This window comes from Pogona vitticeps, chromosome 3 (genome assembly GCF_051106095.1).
Source record: "Pogona vitticeps strain Pit_001003342236 chromosome 3, PviZW2.1, whole genome shotgun sequence".
Classification (NCBI taxonomy): Eukaryota; Metazoa; Chordata; class Lepidosauria; order Squamata; family Agamidae; genus Pogona; species Pogona vitticeps.
This window is the reverse complement of record NC_135785.1, coordinates 67,546,497-67,567,509: the sequence shown is the minus strand read 5'-3', so window position 1 is coordinate 67,567,509 and position 21,013 is coordinate 67,546,497. Positions and strand designations below refer to the sequence as shown.

General features: G+C 41.5%; 2 protein-coding genes across 2 annotated transcripts in view; one reads left to right on the top strand and one right to left on the bottom strand.

Annotated features, from left to right (window-relative positions):
* EIF3A (eukaryotic translation initiation factor 3 subunit A) overlaps positions 1-12,438 on the top strand; it is a 38,925-nt gene extending 26,487 nt beyond the window's left edge. The window contains exons 19-22 of the mRNA XM_072995483.2: positions 5,943-6,949; positions 8,470-8,644; positions 9,107-9,291; positions 11,227-12,438. Coding sequence (XP_072851584.2) covers positions 5,943-6,949; positions 8,470-8,644; positions 9,107-9,291; positions 11,227-11,453 — 1,594 coding nt within the window. The 3' untranslated portion in view covers positions 11,454-12,438. The remainder of the gene's footprint in view (positions 1-5,942; positions 6,950-8,469; positions 8,645-9,106; positions 9,292-11,226) is intronic.
* A 5,909-nt stretch (positions 12,439-18,347) lies between these two features.
* On the bottom strand, positions 18,348-19,522 carry NANOS1 (nanos C2HC-type zinc finger 1). Its single transcript, XM_020786527.3, has one exon. The coding sequence runs from the start codon at positions 19,380-19,382 to the stop codon at positions 18,501-18,503; it is 882 nt and encodes a 293-aa protein (XP_020642186.3). The 5' UTR covers positions 19,383-19,522; the 3' UTR covers positions 18,348-18,500.
* Between the last annotated feature and the right edge of the window lie 1,491 nt (positions 19,523-21,013).

The following is a 21,013-nucleotide window of genomic DNA, read 5'->3' as shown; positions in this document are numbered from 1 at the left end:
GAGAGCTTATATGGTATACATATCATCAAAACTGAATACCAAAGTGAAGTATATTTGTGATGGTAATAAATGCATCACGAAGACAATGGCTGAAATCCTGTTGCTGAGCATAGTAAGTCACATTAAAATAGGCCTATTATTTTATCACAGTACATACATGTCTCCTAAAGGGCAGTATATAACAGCCAATTCAGAGTGTACTACTGTTACAGATTTCATATCTGCGGAACCCTCATGCCTAGAGATTGAAAATACAGACGTTGCGCTCCGGTTTGACTATGGATTTCTGCGCCACTTGGGCTCTTATTCAAATCTTCAGTTACTAATCTTCTTGTATTTAATTGGGAGGTGCAGTGTATGGTTCTTTCAAGTGTAGGTTAAAAGAAGGAAAGTTATTCCTACAAAAGCAATACAGCCTCATTAGAAGCTATTTTTATTTCTAGCATTCTTGGCTTTGCACTCGTTTCTTCTTTCTGTTTTGATTAGGACAGGAGAGCAGTATATCTAAGGAAATTGAGTTGCTTCAGGATTTAAAAGGTTTTGAATAAGAGAAGGCAAAATGTTCCTCCTCCCCCACCACCAAGCATTTGTGTGCTCTAAGCACCTCTGGTGCTCTCTAACTCTGCCTGCATCCCTTTTTTTCCCTTTTAAAGCCTCCTTGTGCCCCCTAAGGAGAGGTGGGGGAGATTTTGCCAGGATTTCAGGATGCCACATTATCCCTGCGTATGATTCTTTTTTACAAAAATGTTGGTCACTGCAGAGTATTAAGGAGGCTTATTCTGTTAAAATAATTTTTCTTAACTTGAAACTATTTATTTGTTTTGTGTACCACCCATCTTGCAAATTGCTATTCTGGGCAGTGTTCAACAGAAATTTTAAAAACCCAAATTTTATATAAAATATATATTTTAATGAGTTTATATTTTATTTATAAATTATTTATTTTTAATTTATATAAAATATAAATAATATGAAATTAACTACAACAAAGTATTTTAAAAAAACCAAATTTTATATAAAATATAAATTTATTTATGAATGTATATTTTATTTATGATTTATTTATTTATGATCAACCTGGGATTACCTCAGAAGATCTGCATGTGGATAAAGGATTTTCTGACAGATAGGCCACAGTCAGTAAGGATGGGATCTCACCATTCTTGTACCCTGGTACTAAATACAAAGCAAAGCAACCTTTATTGGCATAAAACAGTTAAAACATACAATCCGATAATAAATTAAAGTAGTAGGAGAAGTTAGGTTAGTTTTTTTGAGGTTTGAAGAGTGAGCACCTTAGCGAGGAACTCAGCTACTGGAGTCATAGTTTCCAGAGAAAAGTCATGGAGGAGGAAACCTGTCAGAAGCTGGGGGGGACCAGAGAAGCCTGAGATGATTGGACCTAGAATTCGGTCTCGGAGAGCTCTAAACTTGGGGCAGTGACACAGAATATGCGAAACTGAATCGGGTTCTAATCCGCAGAGGTTACAAGTTCTTTTTTCGTAGGGTACTCGGGCATATCTCCCCTTGAGGACCTCGGAGGGGAAAATATTCAGCCGCGCTAGCATAAAAGCCCTCCTGGTTAGGGGGTTCAGCAGGGACTGTAAGTAAAAATATCCAGAGCCAAAGGTAGGGAAGATACCATAGTGGATAGGAGAGCATATTTGGTTGATACTGGAGACCAGATGGATATACTCGGACTCCCATAGTTTCTCTTTAACAAGAGAGAGCGCCTGATCAAAATTGCTGTTAAAGCAAAATACAGGAGCTCCCCAGGGCTGTGTGCTAAGTCCCTTCCTCTATTCCCTGTACACACATGATTGCACCCCACTGTATAACACCAATGCAATTATTAAATTTGCGGATGATACGACAGTGGTGGGGCTCATAAATAAGAAAAATGAGTCTGCTTATAGAAAGGAAGTACAAAGGTTGATACTTTGGTGTAAAGAAAATCATCTCACACTTAACATAAAAAAACTAAAGAACTCATAATTGATTTTTGGAGGAAGAGAAATGTACATTTACCACTGTACATAAACGGTGAGGAAGTGGAGAGAGTTGGTAGTTTTAAATTTCTGGGTACTTACATCTCAGAGGACCTCTCATGGACTATAAATGCCAACATGGTAATGAAGAAGGCACAGAAGAGGCTGTATTTCCTGAGAATGCTCGGCAAGTTACATTTATCTCAGCATTTACTTCTGTCATACTATCGTAGCACCATTGAGAGTGTCCTAACCTATGGCATTCTGGCATGGTTTGGGAGTAGCTCTGTAGCGGATAAAAAAGCTCTACAGAGAACCATTAAAATTGCCCAGAATATCATAGGGCTCCAGCTACCAACCCTGGATGACATCTTCACATCCCGCTGTCTAAGGAAATCACATAGCATCCTGAGAGACTCTTCCCATCCTGCTTATAACTTTTTTGAACTGTTACCATCTGGCAGAAGATGTAGAACTATTAAGACTTGGACCACACATTTTCTCAATAGTTTTTATCCCAGAGCTATAATTGCAATTAATAATGAGCTTAAAGACCACCAGTAGTGAATAATTAGTTGGACTGTGTTACTTGGCCTGCGGTGTAGATGTTTGTATTTTTAGTGGGGGACTTTTAGTGGGTGGGGAGTGTTTGGGGAATTTTATGTGTGTTCATCTGTCTGGTCTCTGGGTGTCTGTGAATTTCGTTGTATGTGTATATACTTACAATGACAACAAATTATTATTATTATTATTATTATTATTATTATTATTATTATTATTATTATTATTATTATTATTAGTAGTAGTAGTAGTAGTAGTAGTAGTAGTAGTAGTAGTAGTAGTATTAGTATTATTATTAGTATTAGTATTATTATTAGTATTATTAGTATTAGTATTATTAGTATTAGTATTAGTATTACTACTACTACTACTACTACTACTACTACTACTACTACTAATAATAATAATAATAATAATAATAATAATAATAATATAAAATATACATAATACAAAATTAACTTTATTTATTTATTTATTTATTCTACTCATATCCCGCCTATCTGGTCTTGCGACCACTCTAGGCGGCTTACAGACACATAAAACAACAAATAAATATAAACAAAAATAAATTATTACATTAAATAACCAGTTCTTCAAGATGGCAAAGAGAAAATAAAAAGCAAATAAAAATAAATAGAAAAGAATCAGATATTAACTGGACGGAAGGCCTGCCTGGACATCCATGTTTTTAATTGATTTTTTAAAATACGCAGTGAAAGGGCTGCACAAACCTCCGCAGGGAGATTGTTCCAGAGGCGAGGCAAACTATAACAAAGTCGAACTATAACAAAGCAACTTCAATTTTTTATTAATTAAAAATTCATTTAAAAAGTTGCACTAGTTTTTTCATATATCTTAAAACAATTTTAAAAATTTACTTCTTTGGACATTTTCCTCCAATTTGTGGCCCTTTCACGGCCACAGAATCTGGAAAAATGGTCTTCAGACTCATTCATGTCACTTAGTCCTGGTTTAGAACTATGACATGCAGGCAAGAGGACATTATGAATGGAAATATAGAAGATTCTGCCATTAGATATGGGGAATTCAGTGATCACTGATTATTTGGCTAAATAACCAATTATTTAAACTTTCACATTGCCTGACAGCTGTCTCAGTGTTGGTCCAGGACAGCTTTGCCAACCTCCTGGTTGCTCTGATAAATTACCAGTGCTAACAGGAAGACACTTTCATGGACCTCTCAGAATTTTTTGATATCATTAACCAGTGTATCCTTGAGAGGCTGGATATGAGGTCATCTTTTTATTGGGTGTCTGGGAAGTGATGAGTGTGTTTGGAAGCAGTAGTTGATTGGCTGAAGGCCAGTACCTAAAGCTCAGTCTAGGAAACAGTACTGTAATATTGTTGCTTTCATATATTTAAAGTTTTAGACTTCTTCGAATGCATTAGTACTGCTCTAGCTTTAATTTTGTGTTTTAATTATGTGTAAGCCACTTTGGGTGTTTCTTAGGAGATGTGGTGGCGCTGTGAGTTAAACCACAGAAGCCTCTGTGCTGTAAGGCCTGAAGATCTTCAGCTGTAAGATCGAATCCACGTGACGGAGTGAGTGCCCGTCACTTGTCCCAGCTCCCGCCAACCTAGCAGTTCGAAAGCATGCAAATACAAGTAGATAAATAGGGACCATCTCGGTGGGAAGGTAACAGCGTTCCGTGTCTAAGTTGCACTGGCCATGTGACCACAGAAGATTGTCTTCGGACAAACGCTGGCTCTGTGGCTTGGAAACTGGGATGAGCACCGCCCCCTAGAGTCGAACACGACTGGACAAAAATTGTCAAGGGGAACCTTTACCTTTTAGGAGAAAGGTGGGATAAAAATACTTTAAATAAATTAATAATAAATACATTTGAGGAGGCTTCATTTGAATCAGGAGACAAGATTCTGTCTATTTTGTAAGCAATTGAACTGGTCAAAAGCTAGTGATAAGTCCATCACCATTAGTGGAGGCCAAGATGGAATTTTATAGCTAAACTTGATGCATCAGTTGCATCTCCACTTGAAAATAACACAGCCACATATATTTGTACCCTGATATATATCTAGTAAGTTGTACCGTTGTGATATGTCTTCCTTTAAAGCAGGCTTGTCCAACCTGCGGCCCAAGGGCCGCATGCGGCCCAGGTCAGCTCGCAATGCAGCCCAGTGCAATTTTTTATTTTTTAAGAAATTCCAAAGTTTCAAGTTACACTGCCGGCGCGTGTGGCCGGAATGTGGCCGGGGCATGTCACAACAGTAGAGGGGGAGAGAGGGAAGGAAGGAAGGAGTGGGAGGGTAGGGGAGAGGGGGGCTGCGTGACTACATTGTGCTGTCGCCGTCAATAGGTGGACCGCCTCCCGGCCCCATAAAGCCGCCGGAGTTGAAGCTGGCAGCCTCTGCTGTCTGAGATCGCAGCTGCTGGTAAGCGCGCTTGGAGCGGGGCTGCGGAGGATGGCTAGGGCTGCCCCCCCATGCAGCCCAAACCAAATGTATGTGTGGCCCAAACCAAATTTTCATCTTCTAATGTGGCCCAGGGAAGGTGAAAGGTTGGACACCCCTGCTTTAAAGGCTCTTAAACTTCAGTTGATCAATTAGCAATTGATATTAGCAGTGGGAATCTTATTTTAGCAATATTTATTTGCCTTCACTGTTTGCTGGTCTCTTTCTAAATACTTTTAAGTTGATAAGAACTTAATTGCTCAGAGGATCATCTTGTAATAAATCAGTCCTATGAATTACATCTGATCCTTTGCTCTCTTATTCATTACATAATAAGCAAATAAAATGTTGATTTTGGTAAGGGTGCCCAGTTGGAATTCCATTCATAGAGAAGCTCACCTGGTAAATATGTGGACATCTCTCTAATTCTGGGCAAATATTCATTTCCCCAGAACATGTCTTGCTGTTCTGTGGGAGTTGAGTGAGAGTTGAAAGCAAGCAACAGTAAACTCCACGTTTGATGGGTATGGGCTCAGCAAGCAGAATGCTAGTTGCTGAGCATCAAAGTGAAAAAACCTTAGGTGTGAGTTCTGATCCGTTGGCATTTGGTTCAGACTAACTCCATGGTAGTAATGGGGGTGCATATCTGTATTCTAAATACTTTGCAAGTATATATCTGCAATAACAAAATACTCCGTTTGGATATGGAATGTGCTGAGATATTAAACTTAGCAGTTGATTTCAATACTTTCGTGATGTTCATATTGGATAGTTCATCTCACTGAGTTTCATAAAATCTGTACCACCAGCAGGACTGCTTTGTACACTTGCTATGCAGGAAATAATGTGAACTGGTATATTAGTAGTGCATATGTATGAGAATAATGTACAGTATCAGCTGGCTTTTAGACAACTGAAAAATTTATTTATTCAGCATTCATGGTGTTTATGCCTTAATAGAGAGTGGCGTCGTGGAGAAGCACAGGATGATGAAAAACCTATTCAAAAAGATGATTCGAATACACGGGCTACATCAGAAGACAGAGATCAGTCTCCTGATGAAGCACCAGATGACAAAGCCTTGAAGCATGATCTTGATGAAGATAAAGGTCCTAGAAAAATCCTAGATGATGATAGAACAAGTTGGCGCTCACCAGGTGATGACAGGGGCCCCAGGCGTGGCCTAGACGAAGATAGGGTCCCCAAGCGCAGCCTGGAAGATAGCAGAGGCCCCAGGCGCGGCCTGGACGACGACAGGGGGCCCAGACGTGGCCTGGACGACGACAGGGGGCCCAGGCGTGGCCTGGACGACGACCGGGGGCCCAGACGAGGCCTGGACGACGACCGGGGACTCAGGCGCGGCCTGGACGACGACCGGGGGCCCAGGCGTGGCCTGGACGACGACCGGGGGCCCAGGCGCGGCCTGGATGACGACCGGGGACCCAGGCGCGGCCTGGATGACGACCGGGGACCCAGGCGCGGCCTGGACGATGACAGACCCAGTTGGCGCAACACAGACGATGACAGGGCTCCCAGGCGTGGATTGGATGATGACAGGGGTCCCAGGCGTGGCTTGGATGAAGATAGGGGTCCTAGGCGTGGCTTGGATGATGACAGGGGTCCCAGGCGTGGCTTGGATGACGACCGGGGTCCCAGGCGTGGCTTGGATGACGACAGGGGTCCCAGGCGTGGCTTGGATGACGACAGGGGTCCCAGGCGTGGCTTGGATGACGACAGGGGTCCCAGGCGTGGCTTGGATGACGACCGGGGCCCCAGGCGTGGCTTGGATGATGACAGGCCAAGTTGGAGAACCACAGATGAAGATAGGGGTCCAAAGCGTGGCTTAGACGATGACAGAATGTCAAGGCGTGATGATGATCGTGGACTGAGACGTGTTGATGATGATAGAGGTCCTAGACGGGGAGATGATTCCAGACCTGGTCCTTGGAGACCATTTGGTAAACCAGGTAAGCTGATTCACATAGATTGGAACTGTTCACTCTGTATTTCTGAAGAGTAGCCATTATACCTGGGCACATTGTATTCGTTTCCCTGGAGAAACAAATTTATTTATTTTATTTTATTTATTTATTTAACTTATATGCCACCCACTCTACCCAGAGGTCTCACGGGTGCTGTGGTGACTCAGTCCCGCCCCCAGAAATGGGTAGGGCACTTACTGGACTCGCACAGCACTCGGCTCTGTCATCATCCTTGTTGCACCAATCCTGGAAGGAGCCCAGCTGGCCCTTCTCCACCTCCCCACATAGCCATCCACTTCAATGTAGAAGTGGAATGGGGAAATGAATAGCAAATGCCCATGTCTAATAGTCAGCATTTATTCTGTATAAGTCTGTATTGAAAAAAATATGTTAATTTATAAAATTTCTGTATCAAATTGATGTGAACCTGATAAGGAGTTTGCCAAAGTGAAATTTGTGTACTTTGATTTCTGTTGGTGAGTAAAGAGATGTGTGAACAAAGATTCTTAAATGAAGATGATCAAAATAGTAATATAACTCAGTTATACCAAAATGAGTTGAATGTAAGTGTGCTAATTGGAAGAAATATATCATTTCCTGACACGAAAAGGTCTCAGCAAGTTATATAATATGTGGCCACTTGAAACAAGTTGCCATTCATGCTTTCTAGGAACACCTGCTTTTTGTGGGTAGAGTTCAGCTTCGCCAGAGATAGCAAGTATTTTGCATTCTTCAACACCGACATCAAATTTCTAAGCAGCTTAGTAGTTAGGGTTTCTTCAGTAGTGTTCATTGTGATTGTCCTCCACAGATTGTAATGTTCACATTACATTACAAAATGTTTTTTTTCCCCAGGGAGCTCAGTAAAATCTGCTTCATGTGCTTTGTTTAATTTATGTTACTTTTCCCCCCAAATCTCTAACTTCTTACATCTTGCATTCTGCCAGTATGTATAAACATTATTTTAACTGCTGTCTATAAAGATAGAGTTGCTCAGATGCAGACTTGAAACTGGATAAAGGACACTTTTCCTCCCTTTCTTTCTAAGCATCCCTCTGTGCCCATCAAAACAAATCTGACAGCTTCTGCAAATGTGTGGATATCATAAGGGATTACAGCTGGGACTTTTTGTATTTAATGGACTTTATCCCTGTAATTTGATGGGGAGAAGAGCATCCTGTTGCACTCTGGAAATTGTTCCTGCTGCGCAGCAGGATGCTTTTCCCCCTGCTTACCAGAGGATCGTTGTGGGAACTGAACACAAGTAGAGGAGCTGTTTTACCTTACGCTGTTTTGGGGTTTCACTCCCATAATTCGGCTTGGGGAGTTCCCCCTGAATTATCAGGTAGGAAGACCATTAAATACAAAAGTCCCATTCCTATATGGAATACTGTTCTGATGACTAGATGACATTGGACAGAAATAACTGAATAAATGGAAGCTCTGCATTTTTTTTTACTGTTGAAATTTTTATTTAGAAAAATGGAATTATTTTCTTTTGGCAGGTGGATGGAGAGAACGAGAAAAGGCTCGAGAGGACAGCTGGGGACCTCCCAGAGACTCCAGACCTTCAGAAGATCGTGAATGGGATAGAGATAAAGATCGTGATGAGAATGAAAAGGACCGAGAATTTGACAAAGACCGTGATTTTGATCGGGAAGACCGTTTCAGGCGTTCTAGGTTGGATTTTAATGTCTCCCTCTCTGTTTTTCTCCATATAAAAATATTTTTCATACATCTTAATAAAATGTCTTAAATTATTGTGGGATTAGGTATTTCACTTCAGTACGATTGTGAGATATACGACATCAGTACTGTATTTTGAAATGCAGATGTAGTTTCTAGTTGGTTACCATTTTTAACACAGAATTAATTTTTGTTAATTCTGTCACAGATTTAAATTAAAGAGTACATTGATTATTGCAAGAAGAAGTCATAGAAGAGTTGGCAGTTTATGTAACCATAAACATTTAAGAGTGCTTTTAGTACATTCAGAAAGAATAGCAGTTTTTGTTTTAAAATCAGGTTGTGGTGAGTTTGCAATAAAATGGCTTGGTCTGAATTTTATTTTGCATTTCCCTTGCAGCAAAGGCTACAGTTACAGCTTTTTCTTATTACTAAAATATGCTTCTGTTACTAAAGGGATGATGGTGGCTGGAGAAGAGGACCAGCTGAGGAGGCTTCAAGCTGGAGGGACTCCGGCCGTCGTGATGAATGGGACAGAGGTGGCCGTGACTCTAGAGATGACCGGGGTCGTGATCTTCGAGATCGGCGTGGCGAAGAAAGGGAAAGAAGAGGGCCACCTCCCAGGGCAGACAGAGAGGAAGGTAAACTGGAGTTCTACTATTCTTTTCCTCAATCATAACACCCTTTCAGGAAAACATTAAGAAGGATTATCTTTTATCTAAATATATAGTTGGCCTGTAAATCTATAGAACTTTCGGCCTTTTAACCGTATACTTTTAAAATGTAAGTCAGTACTATGCTAAGGAATATCCAAGTAGGATGTTCTTCCATTGTGGAGTTAGACTATTTAGTGCTTGATAGTTCTTTGCAGATGTGAATACGAGGGGGTGCTGATTAGTATTGAGCCTTTCCCAGAAAAAATTGAGCTAGGAAGCTGTAAGTGCCACAGTATTCTACATATTCCCCCAGGAAGTCAATTCACATGCAACATCTGTCCTGCAGCTTCTTAAGTCCCTGCAAATAAAATTCTTCCAACTGCTGGTGTAACCACTCATTTGCAGCATTAGTTGCCTCCAGAACACTCCCAAATCGTTGTCCCTTTAGGTGTTTTTTTGAGTTTGGGGAATAGATAATAGTCAGAAGGAGCCAGGTCAGGAGAATAGGGTGGATGGGGCATCACTTGAAAGCCTAAGGACATCAGTTTTGCCATTGTTCCGCCTGCAGTGTGTGACTAGGCATTGTCATACAACAGGATGACACCTTTGGAGAGCTTTCCTCGACATTTTTCCTTGATGTTTTGCTTCAGCTTTGTCAATAAAGCACAGTAATATTTTGCATTGATGGTTGAACTCTGTTGGATGTAGTCCACCAGCAGAACTCCCTTCTTATCCCAAAAAAACTGTTGCCATTTGCTTCTGCACTGACCTTTGCACGTGGAAGTCCTTTGGCCTGGGGAAATCACTGTGCCTCCATCCCTTAGGCTGTTCCTTTAGACTGATAACTAACATCATCAGTTACCACTTTGCCCAGGAAATCTGACTTATTTCTTGAAAAATGTTCCAAAATAGCCACCGATGACTCCACACGTTTCCTCTTTTGTTTGGTTGTCCAAACTTTGGGGATCCACTTTGCTGTCAGCTTTCTCATTTCCAAGTAGTTGTGGATAATGGCACCAACTCTCTCACATGATATTCTCAGATATATAGCAATACTTTTGGCTGATATTAGGCGGTCCTCCATGATCATGTCATGGATGGCTTTCACATTTGCAAGCACAGAGACAAACAGGCCTTCCACTGGGTTTCTCACTTTCAACACCGAAATGGCCAGTTTAAAAATTGACAACTCAACATTTAACTGTTGATATGAAGGGCCACTGTTTCCCAGAGTTTGTGACATTTCATCATGGATCTGCTTTGCACCTTTCCCTTGGAGAAACAGGAAGTTGATTATGGTCCTATGCTCTTCCACATTGAACTTTTCTGAAGGTGCCACCATGTTCACTTTGGACCAGAAAATGAAAGTTAAAATCATAGGTAATTGATTTTTTTCACCATTGAATACAGACACATTGGCCAATATGCCCTCAATTTATAGCTTCCTAGCTCATTTTTTTCTGGGAAAGGCTCAATACTTACCAGCATCCCCTCGTACTTTTGCTGTTTTACTTCCAAAGTACTTTTATAGTTACAGCAATACAAAGTGTATGTCTTTTAGTTGTGTACCGGCTATGTAGCCTCAATCTTTAAATACTGTTGGCTTCAAAAAGTATTTTTTCCATTCTAGTCTTAAATTCCAAAATGTACCACCTAATCAAACATATATGTCCTATTTGCTTCTCATTCTGTAGTTCTGTTCCAAGATTTGTACTTGGTGACCTTTTAAAAAAATAAAATGCTCTATTTTAGGACTGTGAGTTTATACAGTGCAAAAAATAATATGCTAAAGTGTCTGTTTCTTCTGATTTGCCCTAAGATTGTTTTGCATTCCAATATAACTCAATTGTTCTGTATTGGATCATGGTACAAGGAAGCAAATAAGCCACAGTTGAAACAATACCCTTGCTTGTTTTTCAGTGAGCTCTTGGAGACGTGGTGAGGAAAGAAAGGAGGAACGTGAAGAACGTGAAACTGTTCGAAGACCACTTGCTGTAGCTCCTCCTTCTGCAACTTCTGTTTCCAAAGAGCGAGAAAAAGATGGTGAGAAGGAGAAAGGTGCCTGGAGAACAGAAAAAGAACGGGAAGCCCTTCGTCGCACTAAAAATGAAACAGATGAAGATGGTTGGACCACCGTGCGGCGTTAAGTTCAAAGCCTAAATGGTTTTAAGTTGGTGTTTAGCATCAGTTTGATAACAGATTATAATATTGGTGCTTTAACACTCTGAATTGGAATTCTTTAACAAAATTTTCTAGGTAATGTGAAGGCATGAAACTCTTACTTGTATGTAACCTGATCATGCATAGAACTTGCAACTAAAAGTTGGAAATTAAATACTGGTTATCTGAAATTTCAAATGTTGTGTATGTCACAGATCACTTGGTGGTAAGAAATAAAACATTGGACTCTGTACTTCTGTTTGAGTGGCAAGTATATCTCTGTTAAAAACACAATTGAAATTTATTTTAAGTAGCTTTTCATCTGGAAATAAGTATGTTTGGAATTACATTTTTAGTACTTAAAAATGATAATTTTGTGAGGCCATAGTGGTAAGCATAAACACTTCCTACTTGGGGTATTTTGTTGGCAAGAGGTTTTCACTGCTAGTATTCTGTGAATTCAGTATGTTTTAATTTGAATTACATACAGTAAATATTACTGATGTTCAGCTACACTGGGACATTTTTGTAGACTCTACTTGAATTCATATACTTATCAAGCCATTTTACAATACCAGTTTTCACAGTGAATGCTACTGCAGTGTCAAAACAACCAATGACAATTTGAAAGCATTTGAATGAACACCACTGAGGGCTCCCCCCCCCCACTGCATATAGACTCTGCTTTTTTCTGTTACGGATAATTCATGCCTTTTCCAAGCATTTATATTATAATGTCCTATTTCAAGTGTGTGGTTGGAGGAAATGCTCACTCTTCCTTTATTTCCCAATTTCTTGTCTTCAGAGTAAGTGCTTTACCTTTAAACCAAGTGCTTTGTAGTAAGGGCTGGTTGACTTCAATTTGGGGGATTGAATTAGTAAAGTTAGTGATTGTTTTCAATTGAAGCCAACACAGGACTTGCTGCTATGTGTTAAATTTCAGTGATAAATAAACTTAACAAAATAAGACGATTTTGTTGTGGTGGTTTCTTCATTGCAGCCTTGTGTAAATGTAATCTATCTGGAGTAGTTTCCAATCCATTACATTGGCGTGATTTAAGGACACATGACTTCCAAACTTATAGGAAGTGGAAGGAATCATGACCTGCTGATTTCCTGTAATTCAGAGAATCAGTGCTCTCTTGAATAGCTGGGTTAATGTTTGGATAGAGACTAAATGAACTCAGATTGCCCTAGGTTGCTGTAGATCTGCTGTTTTCACCAAGCTAACCCATTTTATTAACCACAGCTGACATTATGTTAAGTTTAGCTTGAAGTACAAATTAAATGACTTTAAAATAAGAGTTTTGCCTACAGCTGGGAACTTTGCTTCTGCTTATAAAGTGGGTTAATTCAGGTTTGCTCATTTTCTACCCTCAAGGTCAAAGGGAGTACCGTGTTATTAGGTTTTAGCTTGAAGGCAAAAGCAGGCATGATGCTACAATTGTATTTGTTCATATGTAGCAGTGAGGAGTCTTGAAGGGTAAGCCATGGTAAAAATAGTTGGAAACATTGCCCTTCTACTCTTGATCTCTCTGGTACTTCCAGTGTCCCTCTAATAGGGAAAATAGGCCAGTATACAGAGAGAGCCTGACGTAGCAGCAGTTGAATAAAGCTTCTACTAGTCATCTTACCATAGATCCTGCTCAAAACTTAAGTTAACCTTTTGTTCCATAAAGAATGTCAGAAACACCTTAGTATACAAGACTTGCAGTACAGAACCTGGAAGGCTGCTTTATCATCAAATGGCTGCCTTTGCACTCTTGATACATCTTACTTGGATGACTATAAACATAACATGAATACTTAATAGGCTTGGAAAACAGTCCCAGCATTATGACAGGAGATACTGGATTAGCAAATGTTGATTTCTGGAATTAAGACTGAAAAAAATACCCATGAAGATACAGCTCTTGTGCTGACTGGATAGCTCAGTGAGTTAAGCTGTGGACTCGAAGGTTAAGAGTTTCAGTGGCCCACTGTGCACCTCAGAAGAGCTAGTCTGAGTGGCCTTGGCAAGATGCACAGTCCCAGGATGCCACCAGAAAAAGGAAATGGTAAACCACTTCTGAGTACTCTTTAAAAAAAAAACTGAAAAAGGTCACCAGGAGTCAGAAATATTTGATAGTACACAGTTACTATTATAGCTCCTAGACTATAATAGATAATGGCAATTTATTTCTTTATTTGGGCTAAAAGCTGTAGAATTTGATTAGGAAGAACAGCCACTATATGATGGTCTCAAGGTGAAATATATCCTATCATTGAGCTCTACTGTCAGGAAATGACTGCTGAAACTTGGGAAATGAATTTTACAGGAGATTCCATAATTAAGAAATGTGTAGGTGCTAGAATGGGTTCTTCCAGCTTGTCCACCATCTTGGAAACCTCAGAACAACCAAAAATTGATACTTGAATGGGTTTTTACAAGCAATACAGGGTCTCTCCGTTTTTCTGAATTCATCAGAATTAATTGATTACCTATAGTATACATCAAGGTGTCTACAAAAGAGTCCCAAGTAATCATTGGTCAGACTGGTCAACAGATGTGTAACTGAGTAAGAACTAAAATCTTAATATTGTGGCAATAAATGTTTGCTCTAAAGTTTTGGGGTCTACTGACACAAAATGCAAAGCAACCTCTCAGTGTGAATGATGTGACTACATAGCCCCTGCATATAGGGCTGTGTGTTCACAGATACGTAGACAAAAATCTGTAGACACCATCCATTAAATCCAACTTTAGTACATTAGCTAATGTGTACTAAGAGAGGCAGTAAGGCCTTTCCTTCCAAACCCCTGGGAGAGGTCATCTGGAGTTTCAGGATTCAATGTTATCAGCGTGCAGATGACGCACAGCTCTCTTTTTCCATTTAATTCAAAGGAAGCTCTCTTGTCTCCAAACTGGTGCCTCATCTCTGTAATGGAGTGGATTAGGATTAATTTGAAGTAAATCTTGATAAGACAGAAGTGGCTAGTCATAAGGCAAGTCTGGGAATAATGTTCGATGGGGCTACACTCTCCCTGAAAACAGGTTTGCTGCTTGGGTGTATTTCTGAAAGAAAATAAATTATTTCTAAAACTTGGATGTCATGCTCATATGAGCTTTATTTACAAATGAAGCCCATATGAGATGGGCTTTATTCATGCAAAAATCTGACAAAAGTTGTCAACCTTTCCTTATGCATAAGTGCAACAAGCTGTGAAGAAAAAACATAACAAAATTGTATGTTTATTGAAAAAGACTGTTCTTGCTACTGAACAATGTTTCATACACACAGCAAAAGATGAGAATAACTAAGAATCGCTGTCTTCCCTATATATTATTTGATGCAAACAGACACAGTGCTAAACTAGCTCTTAAAATGGATGAAAGATTAGCATTCTCCTGATTATAAAATGCTAAAAAGAAACACCTGAACAAACTGCATCAGAATTAGTTCTAAAGGACTTGGTGCCTCAACTTCATGAAGTCCATTGTAAAGATCTGAATATACACACAGCTGCTTTGATATGTACTGGACAAATGCTACCAGACATGATATAGTGGGATTTGCTTTTTTACAACTGTCAACCAGTGAAGAAGAGGAAAACAGGTCAGGTTTGCGATGTGTAATACTACATTATCATCAATGATCATAATGTGCCGTCAAGTTAATTCTGACTCATGGCAACCCTTTTCATGTTTTCCTTGGTAGAGAATTCTCAGAAATGATGTATCATTCCCTTCTCCTGGGGGCACCTGGGGACTGTGCTCCTCAGCTAGATTCTTAGAACTACCGAGTTATTCAACCAGATAGTGAAACCCTTTAATCTGTTCAGCTGGACAAGATTTGAAATCCTTTAGGAAATAGTTACTGCCAGTACTGTATCACACTCATTTTGCAAACCAAGACATTTGAACTTCAGCACTATATAAACTGCAGCTGTAATGGAAGGTCCTGAGGATAGTCAAGTTACCATAGTTACTGATCATGAAATTGAAGAATGCAGATCAGCTGACTTGTTGCTAGTGAGGTAGCAGGTGGCTATTTGATCACTGACTTCTTTCAAAAAGCAGCCAGAATCCTATTCATTTTGCCTATCAAAACAGATGAATTTGTGCAGCAAACTGCAGGCAAGATAAATTGGCGTGGGCATTTGCTGTCACATGTGTGAATCAGTCTGCAAAAGCAAAGACCTATACAGAGTTCTTCATTCTTGACAAATCACTACTGAAATCAATGCTAATGGACCTACAGCAGTATAAACATGTAATAGGATTCTGGTAATTCATGTAATCATCCAGTTGTGCATGTGCTATAGTGATGATATGCGTTTCTTGAATACTTTGGGTTATTTTTTAAAAAACAAAAACTTGAATTTCAAGTGAGGGTGGACTTAAGAGTTATTTCAAGCTTTCTTCCCCTTTTGTGAATACATAACTAGGGTGAAGAGACATCACCTCATGATGCCTGTATCTAAACAGGGCATTAATCTCCACTGAGTTGAGAAAACATCTGCGTTGAAAGCATCACCAGAGAAAGCTGCTCAGAGTAGACTTTGGTCTAGATGGGTGGGGTATAAATTTAATAAATAAATTAAAAAATTTCTTGCCAGTTGAATTAAAGAAAGAATACTTCTGGAAAAAAATGGAGAAGAAACCCCAGTTATCCAACCATCAAAGCATTTGATGAAATCACATATTCAATTCTTTAAAAAAAAACACCTCCAGTTTATGTGGGATATTGTGCTTCTGCATCCATGATTCAAAGATGTGAGGAAACGGCCTGATATAGCTGTACAATTTCATGTCCACATTGCCAGCAGAAAAAGGATGCCAAGCTTTACATAGCAAAGGGCAGCCTGAATGTTGATAACACCAATGGCAGCAGTCAAAGTGGATACCTTCCACTTCTCACTACCATTCACAATGTGACAGTATGCAAAGGAAAATCTCAAAAGCAGACTCCTTTCTTCATCCATTAACTAATCTTCACCCAAGCACAAAGCAATTGTCAGAGCCGTTTTTCAATTATTGCAAGAAGCCTCTCATTCTGAGTTGCCCTCAAAATCTTTCATGCAGAAACTTAAAAATCTCTACTAAGGACTTTGCAGTAGAAATCCAGATGTTCTAGAATTTCTCTGAAAATTCTGTCTGTTTTCTTACCACCACATTAAAAAGCAGCTTTTAGAGCACCTTTGCAAATTGGGAAGGGAAGATTTTATTATCTCCTACAGTAAAGTGCTGTTCCTCTCACATTTTTGCAACTTCACTACTTAAGCATTGGTTTTCATTTTGATTGTCATGTATGTATTCACTTATAGATGAACTTTTAGTCATTGGGACAGGAGCATGTGAATTTAAAATGAGCACACTGTCTATAAGCAGCCTTCCAAAACATTAGGAGAACCAGGCCATGAACCACACTACTAGAAGGCTGAACACAGCAGCTAGAGGTTTACTCTCATAAAGCCATTCAAGTGGCAGGATTATCACACATACACACAAACAGTGAACTTCGTAATGCTATAATCATAAGTTTTAGTAGAATGTACACTTTGTTTTGTCTCAATATTTAAACAAGTATCTTTCATCTTATTGAGATGCATGGGTTGGCTGACATGCATGGGATGAAACAGTTCCATCGTAAGCCTTCTTCCAGTATGCTTTGGGCTACTATGTTTAGGTATCTTAGAATGTTACAAGCATAATTTAAATGCTTTAAGATTCACAAGTACATTCTATGCACTCTTACTTTTTGCAGTGAATAACTGACTCTTCTTAGTGTTAAAGAGATTGGGCAAGAAGGGTCAAATCAACTTGTTTTTGTTAGAAAGTTAATTTTTGCTATATGTCCATAAACAAACAGGAAGGAAAACTGATCACTCACCTGAAAGACATCCACAGTAGGCCATAATGATTGTTGTTTCAAAGACACACACTTTACCAATCAAAACAAGCCATCAAGACCATTACTACTCAGTACTTAGTTTGCTCCGCATTGGTCTTAGAGACACAAGAGTGTACGAGGCACAGGAGGAAAAAATAGGCTGAAAGTCCAGGTCTTTGCAACATCTTTACTTTCACTTTATAAAACCAACCAAGTCATCTCGGCTGGGCTACAGGGAGATAATTCGCATTTAAAGAAAGGCAAAGATAAGGAGGTAATGTATTAAAACTTTTTTTGAATGGCAAAACATACAAACAAGCACTCCAAACAAAACTTGAATATAAAGAGGTTAAACAAAAGTGATTCTATATCATAGGAAATCTTTTCAACATAGACTGTAAACTCCCATGGTCAACTTTTAGAAAGTAATATTGCTTGAAGACAAGTGAAGACCTCAGTGAAAAAACAAACACCAGTTCGGTACATTGCGTTCATTGGTGCCCTTTCAAGTCTTTCTGCTTAGCCACGAAAGCACTGCCCTATTGAAACACACCTAAATAATAAGAGCAATAATAATAATAATAATAATCTTCATTTAGGTATGATACATCAAGCCGAAGTCACGTTGCATGGTTCTATTCTGGCTCTGTTTAAAAGTTCTCTTTTAAAAGAGTGCTCCCTTCCCAGCCAAGAATTAATCTTAAAGAAAGCTACATCAGTTGGAGCAGACTCTTAAAGGATATATCCTTAATTCCATTTAAAAATTAGATATGTTTTACAGTAGACAAATACAGTACCTCTAAACGGTATGTTATAATTCTTAATAGAGTTAATTCAGGGGCCAGGCTTCCTGGCTACTACTTATACAAACTAGAAACTATACTCGGTAATTCTGATACATAAATCAAGAACATTTCTCGCTATACATTCTACCGTCTTCGTGTTCAAATATATTAAGAGGAAACATCATTCAATTAAACGTCATTATTAGTTGTTGTTTTTTTAAAAAAAAAAATCCCAGGAAGCGCCTTTTTCCCCCGGTAGGGGGCACACGTGCGCGCAAAGAAAAACCCACCCACCAAAATTAAAGGGAACGAACGAGTGCGTCTTGCTCCCCCCCCCCCCCGTTGTCCGCAGGCCGGCCAAACCCGACAGCGCCCCCTAGCGGAGCTTCTTGCCGAGGATGTGCCGGGCATTTTTGAGCGGCTGTTTGGCGGGGGCGCCGCCGTGCATTTTGGACAAGGGGCAATATTTGATCGTGTGCGCGTTGTCCCCGCTCGCGCCGCACAGCGGGCACGTGTATCTCCGCAGCACCGGGCACAAGACGCGGCCGTCGGGTCCCTTGAGGATGTGCGTGGTGTACAGAGCCACGGCTTCCTTATTATTCCGGCAGAAGACGCAGACTTGCAATTCTGGCTTCAAGAGCCGCGAGCCGCCGCTCCTCGGGGCCGCCTGCAGCCGGCCATCCACCACCAAGCGTGGGCCGCCCCAAGCGTGGGGGGACCGGTCTCGCTCCAGATGCTCGGGCGAGCAATTGAACACCACCGAGGCCGGGCTGGAACGGCCCGAGAAGGGGCTGAAATCGGCGAAGCGCTCCTCCAGCAGGCTCTCGCCGGGGCTGAGGTGGTGGTGATGGTGGTGGCCGCACAAGGCGAAGTCGTGCAAATCCAGAGAGTTTTCAAAATAAGGGGTCCCTTCCTCCTCTTCCTCTTCTTCCTCCTCCTCCTCTTCCTCCTCCTCGTCGTCCTCCCCTTCCTCGGCAGCCTGGACTTGCTGGACCGTGGCCGCCACCACCACCGAGGAGGGCCCGCTCCGGTAGCCCTTGTCCTGGCCGACCGCCTTGGTGATCAGGGTGGCCAGCCCCAGGTAGTCGTTCCAGGAATTAAACGCGTTCCCGTAAGCGCCGCCGCCGCCGTGGTGGTGGTGACCCTTCGCGCCGTACCGGCTGGCGCCTGGCAAGAACTCCACGGGCTGGTGGTGGTGGTGGTGATGGTAGTGATGCGGGTGATGCTTCTCCAGCTTGCTGGGGTGGAAAGTCTCCATGGGGGGGAAAACAACAACGCTCCCGCGCCTCCAAACCACCCCCAGGAGCGCGCGCCCTGTCCTCTAGGCAGGCAAGGAAGGAGAAAGCGAGCGCCCGCCCGCCCGCACTTGCAGCGCAAAAGGGAGAGCGAGCGAGCGAGCGAGCGAACCAGCCGCCGGCCGAAGCCACCCCCGCCCGACTCCTCCTCTTCTGCCAGGCTTTTAGGGCTTGCAGCTGCTGAAATAGATACACCAGAGGAGAGGCGGGAGGGAAAAACGGGGAGGGGGGGGGAAAGGCTGCGCTCTAATTGGCCAGCAGCCAAAGCTGGCCCGCCGTCCCCGCCGCCTGGTATTGGCTGGTTGAGGTTTATGAACTTTTCATGCCTGACAGCTGGGCGCTGATGGCGGAGATTCGGAGAGAGAGGCTTTGATCCCGAGTCCGGGGGAGAGAAGGGCTGCCAGGGTTTGGGAGGCATCGCCGGCAAGCTGGTCGTTACCCCCATTGCCTCTTGTTTTTGTTGTTGTTGTTGTTTTTTGCAAAGTGAAAAAATAAAGGCTCAACTTTTGGGGACGACGGGGCGGGAGAGGATGGTGCTAGTGGCAGGGTTTGTTTTCTTTTTGCTGTTGAGGAGCCACAAACTCGAGGGCGTCGAGGTTTGGCGCGGTTGACTTTTCCTGTACCCTTCTGGTCCTTCCCAGAGTAGTCAGTCAGAGAAGGCGCAGGGCGCGAGCTCCCTCAGTATTCATCGCCTCAGGGCAGAAATGGACCTACCCACCTCCGTTATGACAGGTGGAAATCAACAGGTGAAGCGTCCTGCCCTGGAAGAAACGGGATGGAGAAAAAAACATCACCTGTGGATCACTTCCTTTTATACGGCTCTTAAAGCCACAACACTTTTTTTTTCACCTTATAAAAGGGTGGCAGCTATGGCGTCTGCTGGTGAGAGCAAGGGAGAGCACCCTACCCTACATCCAAAGCTTGGTATTTCTTTTAAAATGTACCCAGATAAAAACTGGAGAAAGGTCAACAATGCTAGTGTTTTCCCATCAAGTGCGAATCAACATGCAATGACCATAACGGGTTTCAATGAAAGATATTCAAGGAGTGGTTTTATTCAAAGATATTCAAGGAGTGGTTTTATTCAAAGAGTGGTTTTACCAATTCTTCATTGCCAGGCATTTGGACCCAAGTCTCCTGAGTCCTAGTCTGTCACTCCATTCATTGCACCACACTGGATATCACCAACAAGCCAATAGATTTTGCACAGGCACCCACCCCGTGCATGTTTATTTCAGGGGACATCACTGAATGGCAGTCCTAATCAGAGCAGCCACTCTTCATGGTTCAGTACTCTGATATTTAAAATGGGAGAGAAAAGCAATACACACAAAGCAAAGAGTTTGCATATGCAGACATGCATACACATACCACCAGGAGTGCAGCTTCTCTTGTCTGTGTTGGGAATACTCCCTCCAGCTCCCAGTTTTCCCTATGCATTTGCTGTGGAGGTGCCTGGAAAATCTCTGTGGGTTGAATGGGAGAGATATGGGATTCTCAGGTATTAGGTGTGCATTTGCAAATGTCTGTACTCATTTGCAAATGTCTGTACAGTGTTGGTCCAGGAGTTCTTGCTGTCCTAGATGAGTTATCC